At 47.6% G+C, this 7,016-nt stretch overlaps 1 protein-coding gene across 1 annotated transcript; it reads left to right on the forward strand.

The window, feature by feature from the left end:
• Positions 1–2,311: 2,311 nt before the first annotated feature.
• LOC111371020 lies at positions 2,312–5,432 on the forward strand. The gene is made up of 6 exons (XM_022992949.1): positions 2,312–2,401; positions 2,591–3,353; positions 3,415–3,770; positions 3,882–4,012; positions 4,855–4,934; positions 5,158–5,432. Exons 1-6 carry the CDS (start codon positions 2,312–2,314, stop codon positions 5,430–5,432), a joined length of 1,695 nt encoding a protein of 564 aa, XP_022848717.1.
• The last annotated feature ends 1,584 nt before the right edge of the window (positions 5,433–7,016 follow it).

Consider the following 7,016-nt stretch of genomic DNA (forward strand, 5'->3'; position numbering starts at 1 on the left):
GAGAAGGAGAGGCCCCAGTGCAACGCTTGCAAGATATGAGGCAGGCCCCTAGAGAGACGTTAAAAAGCTATCTCGCCTGATTTATAGACGAAATCACATACTACGAATAAGTCACTGACAGAGAAGCCCTTTCAGCTCTAAAAGGTGGCCTCAACATGAACACTTTGTTCTGGAGGGACGTGCGCAGCAAGAATCCTGCCACCTATGACGAACTGGTGAAAATGATGAGAGTGAAAATCGTCAGTGAAGAAATGATTGATCACCGAAATCGTGCCGCGCAGGGACTACCTCCGCCTCAGAGGCAGGTAGGTCAAGTACCCGCAGCGCACCTTGTCACTCAGCAATGGACTGAAGTAGGTCACAAAATAGCTCCCACCCCCAGACAGGCACTGGCTTCCACCACACTGAATGCAGTACCAGTATTGGCATGAGAATGCTCCTGGTAAAGCAAGACCATCTGGAAGAGCTGATAGTAAGAAGAAGAAGTGATCAAACAAGCCCTTGGAAGGGACAAGGTTTTGCACTTTCCACCAATTCTATGGGCATGACACCAGTGAGTGCCGAGACGCTAATCGATGCCCGGATCGAAGTAACCCACATCCTTCCAGCAGGAGCGAATATCTTCGCAGATCCTCCTCCCCGAACAGGGGAAAGAGAGGGCATAGAGAGCAATCACCCCGGAGAAGAGAATCAAGGGACAGAGGACAGTCTAGATAGAGAGATGAGGCCCCATTCTCTGGGAGCCAAGTCATCAGGGAGATTGACACAATCATTGGGGACCCCACATCGATGGCAACATCAGGAACGCCCAAAGGAATTACACAAGAGAAGCAAAGGACTCACCAATGATTACCTACATTGTCAACGAGTCACAAGTGACCAATAAGATGGCCCTAATCACCTTCTCCCAGGAAGATGTAGAAGTAGTTCACCACCCCCATTGTGACGCATTGGTTGTGAGAGTCGTAGTGGCTAGAAACGAACTCAAACGCATGCTCGTCGACAATGGAAGTTCGGTGAACATACTGCTCCACCTTTGACAAAATGCAAATTGAACATGGATTGATCCCCCATGACCGACCCACTATTCGAATTTATTGGAGACAGCATCGTCCCATAAGGGCGGATCACTCTGCCTGTCGAGATGGGTTCAACACCCCTAGTGGCCCGACACTTTATGAAATTCTTAGTGGTAGACCACAGATCGGCCTATCATGGAGTATTGGGTAAACCCGCTTTGAAAGATCTTTGGGCTTCACATCCATCCACTACTTGTGTATGAAATTCCCAACTGAACATGGGACTGGTACAGTCCGAGGCGACCGGATGGGCTCCAGGGCATGTTGCTTGAACTCTCTGAGAAAGTCGGAGCCCCGAACTATTAATGTGATCATAATTGAAGTTGCCAATGAAGTCAGTATGGACGTGAAAATGCTCGATGCCCCTGAACAAGGGCATACCTCCGAACAGGATGAAGACGTCAACATGGAAGAGACCCCTGAATAAGGACACCCTCTTGATGATTTAGATCCCCGGATAATTGACTCTGAACCAAATGCGACCCTAATGGAAGAACTCGAAACTTTCTCCGCTAACCCAGAGGACCCTAATCAGGTCTTGCAATAGGGAGAGCACTGTCCTCTGAAGCAAAAGAGAAGATGATAAGCTTTATGAAAAGGAAACTTGGATGTCTTTACTTGGAAGCATGAGGACATGGTGAGAATAGATTCAAGGATCAGTTGCCACCATCTTAACATCAACTCATCGTGTACACCTCATCGGCAGAAAAGACATGCCCTCAACCTAGAAAGGTACGAGGCTCTGAAAGACGAAGTAGGCAAGCTTAGCCTCAGTGGCTTCATAAGGGAAGCCATCTACCCGAAGTGGATATCCAACCCGGTCCTGGTGAAAAAGCCCAGCGGGAAGTGGAGAGTGTGCGTAGACTTCACCAACTTGAATAAGGCGTGCCCTAAAGACAGCTTCCCACTTCCAAGATTGTGGATTCCACCGCTGGACAAGAACTATTGTGCTTCATGAATGCATATTCGGGGTACAATCAGATACCCATGTTCGGACCTGATGATAAAGCTACATCATTCATTACAGACAGAGGACTCAGTACTATAACGTCATGCCCTTCAGATTGAAAAATGCAGGAGCCACATATCAGAGACTAGTCAACATGATGTTTGCCGAACTCATTGGCAAAATCATGGAGGTCTACGTGGATAACATGCTAGTCAAAAGCTTCCAGGCAAGCGGACACGTAAGTCACCTCGACCAAACCTTTCAGATACTTAGAAAATATATGATGAAGCTGAATCCACTCAAGTGCACATTTGGGGTGGCTTCGGGTCAGTTCTTGGGGTATATTGTTAACCAAAGAGGAATTGAAGATCTAGTATAGATAACGGCCTTGCTGGAAATGAGATTACCTCAATAATCGAAGGAGGTCCAAAGCCTCAATGGTCGGATAGCCACACTCAGTCACTTCATCTCCAGGGCTATAGATAAGAGCTTACCCTTCTTCAATGTGCTTAAGCAAGGAAAGAAGTTTTAATAGACTTCTGAGTGCGAGGAAGCCTTCTAGGCACTGAAAAAGCACCTCGGAGAGGTGCCCCTTTTGTCAAAACCCCAACCAGAAGAATCACTGCCGCTGTATTTAGTGATTTTGAACGTGGCGGTCAGCGTTGTCCTAGTCAGAGAAGAAAATGAGTGCCAGGTGCCAGTATACTATGTCAGCAAAGCACTCTTTCCAGCTGAAACATGCTACCCAGACATGGAGAAACTGGCACTTGCCCTCATCACAGCCTCAAGGAAACTAAGGCCATACTTTCAGGCCCACTCGATTGAAGTTCTCACCAACTTCCCATTGAAGCAAGTGCTGCAGAGAACAGATGCATCAGGACGCTTGCTAAAATGGGCGATTGAGATCAACGAGTTCGACCTACTGTTCCGACCTCGACATGCCGTCAAGGGCCAGGCTCTTGCAAATTTTATGGTTGAGTTTGCTAAAGCCCCGAAACCCGAAGCAACAATGGAATCAGCCAAGCCCCCAACATGGAAACTGTTCTTAGATAGATCTTTAGGAGAGACTGGCTCCAGGGTAGGAATTGTCTTGGAAAGCCCAGAGGGTCACAACCTAAATTGCGCAGTATGGTTCGATTTCAAAGCCTCGAACAACGGTGCTGAGTATGAGGCCCTTCTGGCAGGTCTTAGACTTGCTAAGGAAATACAAGTCAGAAAGCTACTAGCAAGCAGCGATTCTCAGCTGATAGTGAATCAGATCAATGGAAGCTTTGCGGCCAAAGACAGCAACATGGTTGCATACTTGAAATTGGTTTCTGGACCTAGTTCCTCAGTTTGAAAGGTTCGAACTGATTCAAATCTCACGCCTAGAGAATACACATGCAGATGTCCTTTCAAAATTGGCCAGCAACAAGGATTCTGAGCTACTAAATGCCGTCCCTATCGAACACTTATCGAAGCCCTCCATTTCCAGAGGAGAAGAGGTATTTTGGATAGAAGGCACCCCATTATGGATGCAGCCCATCATCGCCTATCTAAAGGACCAAACACTACCTGCTTCTAGAAGCGAGGTGAGAAAGTTGAGAAGAAGGGCTGCGCACTTTGTCCTGCAAGAGGATATGCTCTACAAAAGAGGCTTCGCCTCACTACTTCTTCGATGCGTGGAAGACGAAGAGGCCACATATATTCTTGGGGAAATCCATGAGGAAATCTGTGGAAATCACTCCGGAGGAGCAGCTCTGGTACACAAGGTTCTCCGTCAAGGCTACTTCTGGCCGACCCTGAAAAGGGATTCTTGCCAGTTTGTCCAGAAATGTAACAAGTGCCATCACTTCTCAAATATTCAAAGACAGCTTTCTCAGACCCTCTCCGTAGTAACCAGCCCCTGGCCATTCACCAAGTGGGGCATCGACTTCATTGGTTCACTCCTAAAAGGAAGAGGAAGCACGACCTTCGCCATTGTCACCATTGACTACTTCACCAAGTGGGTCAAGGCTGAACCTCTTGCCAAGATCACCGAGGCGAATGCTACAAAATTCATCTGGAAGAATATCATTTGTAGGTTCGGCATTCCCCACTCCTTAGTGTCCGACAACGGGAGACAGTTCAACAGCAGGAAAATGCGAGAATTGTGCGATGAATTAGGGATAAAAAAGGATTTCTCAATGCCTCATCACCCACAAGCAAATGAACAAGTTGAGGCAGTAAACAAAACTATCAAGTATACCTTGAAAAGGAAACTTGACACCTCAAAGGGGGCTTGGGTCAATGAGCTTTCCCACGTCCTCTGGGCCATTAGAACCACAAGCCGAACTGCAACAGGGGAAACACCATTCTCAATGACCTACGGTGCTGAGGCAATGAGCCTGGTCGAGGTTGGGGTCCCATCGCACCATCGAACACACTTTGACAAGATCAGTAATGATGAGGCCGGAGTAAACAAACTCCACCTCCTTGAAGAAAGGAGGGATACCTTCCTGGTGAATTTGGCAAAGTATCATAGAAAGATGACCCGCTATTATAACTCCAAGGTCAGAAATCGAACGCTTCACCTGGGAGACCTCGTCCTCAGAAGAATATTCCAAACATCAAAGCCAACAGGGTTTGAAGTGTTGGGACCGAACTGGGAGGGTCCTTACCGCGTCTGCAGTGAATCCCGACCTGGCACTTTCGAAATTGAAGACATGGCAGGGAAAGCACTAGCTCATCAATGGAACATCGAACGCTTGAGGAAGTACTATCAGTGATGAGCTTTTGTTCTGGTCCGATCTCAATGTTGTCTAATAAATGTATGTCCTGATCCGATCTCGTTTGTAATTCTCCTAGTTTACTGAGTGCTGAAAATGCCTTGGTAATGGGTAATGTAACTTCTCTAAGTATTGATATTTCAATTCTTTGTCACATCGGTTAGTAAATTGTTACCTCAGTCCTTCAATATGTTTACTTAAGTGATCCGATCTTCTGTCATTAATTGGTTATTGCAAAGAGGTGCTGGATGAATACTTAAGTGATCCGATCTTCTGATTATTGTTAAGAGGTGCTTGATGATTACTTAAGTGATCTGATCTTCTGATTATTGTTAAGAGGCTCTTAATCTTAAGTGATTGTCATTCATATATGTATAAACAGATCAACACAATAAGAAAACAGAAGCAACAACACTTGGTAAAAATTTTATTTCATTCACTTCAAATTTACAAAAGAGGCCAAAGCCATTACAAGATAAGCCCTATTCTACAGGAGGCCCATCCTCGCCATCCCCTTCCTCACCCGCCTCGGGGGCCACTGGAGCATCTTCAGCAAGCCTATCAGACTGGCCTCCAGTAGGTCCCCCGAACTATGCCTCTAAAGAGGAGATGTCCAAAGTGGGATGGACCTCTTTAAGCCGACCTAATAAGCCTTAGGCACTCCAGGAGGCCCAAAAATTTGCAAAGTCGTCGTACAGGGGATGCTCCTCGAAGTGGTCAATGAAATTTTGAATAGCCACTTCCCCTACCGACTTCAGTTCCTCCTTCAAGGAGGCGTTTTCCTAAGATTGGGCCTCCGCCTCTGCCTCAGCTCCACTATTTCTTTATTGGAGGCCTCCAGAGCCTCCGTGGCGAGCCGGTGGTGCTCATTGGCGTGATTCACTCTTCGGGTCATAACAGCCACTTGACACTCCACTTTATAGAGCTCTTTCTTCAGCCGCTCTGTGTCTCCTTTAGCAGTCGCCAGCTGGGCCTCAGCCTCCATTCTCCCTTTCTCTTCCTCTGCGGCCTTGGCCCGAGCCTCTATCACCACGTCCCCATATTGCATCACCTCCTCGAGGCGCATGGCGAGGTCCTCCCTCTTGGCGTTGAGGTCTTTCACCAAGCCTTCGAGCTGGATGCTGGTGCTCAGAGTCCGGGCCACGCAGGTACTATTGGCCGCCACTAAGTCCTCGACTATGCAAGAGCTGGTATGGTCCCTCCATTCTTCGGTCCAGTACTTATTGTGGACCACAGCCACTACATCCGTTTTCGGGAAAAGAGCCTCCAGTACTTCTTTTACTGGCTCCTCAAAATTTGTGCCCAAAAAGTCCACCTCCTTTGAGGGATGGGCCCTTTTCCTCTTGGGCTGCCCCGGCACTTAGACGAGAGGCACAGCAGTAACTGGCACTGTGGCCGGGGCAGGATAAGCCTCTGATCGCGCAGGCATTTTCTCCGGAATGGCCACCCCGATAGGAATTGTGGTTTACCTTAGAATGGGGGTGGCCTCGCCACAGTTGGTCGCTTCGAAGGGGCAGTAGGCTTTTTGCCCTTTCGAAGCAGATTGGCCTCAGGATCTTCAAGCGTAGAAGCCTCTTGCTGGCATGCACCAAGTCCTCCATCTGCTTCTTATAGGCAGAGGAGGAGGTCTTCAAGGCCCTCGCTTCGGCCATCATCTTTTATGTGGTCTTGAAGTCGGGCTAGAGAGGTATCTTCTTATTGAAGTCACCTGTAAGAAACAAGTAAATTAGTACAAGTGTAAACGACTCGGTAGTACTGAAAGGTATTTGCCTCGAGATATTACCTTGTGAGGCCATCAGGTCGTGCGTCACAAGATGAAGATTCTTTTTGATAAGCCGATGGAACGACCTCTTCTTCGGAGACAGTTGGTATATGACGTAGATGATCTCAAAGTCATCAGGGGATAGCTCGCACCGAGGAAGAGTGCCTTCAAAAAATGAACACAAATGTTAGTTATGATCCGAACCGAAGAGAAATAAACAAGAAATACAGCCACAATACTCACTAAATGATGAGTACTTCGTGGGGACCGTAAGAGGTGCCATGGGGTCCCCTTCCATCATGTCTCATCTCCCAACAGTCCAGCACCACGAGCTCTTCCACTCCTTGATAGAGCTCGACAGATCGAGTACGAATAGAATGTGAAACCCCAAGAGGTCAGGTAATACCAGTTGGGTCAGTGCTAAGCCGTAAGACGTAAGCACCATTCGGAAAGAAGGGTGAATTGGAAGCCTAAGACCG

The sequence above is a fragment of the Olea europaea genome, chromosome 21 (assembly GCF_002742605.1).
Source record: "Olea europaea var. sylvestris chromosome 21, O_europaea_v1, whole genome shotgun sequence".
Classification (NCBI taxonomy): domain Eukaryota; kingdom Viridiplantae; phylum Streptophyta; class Magnoliopsida; order Lamiales; family Oleaceae; genus Olea; species Olea europaea.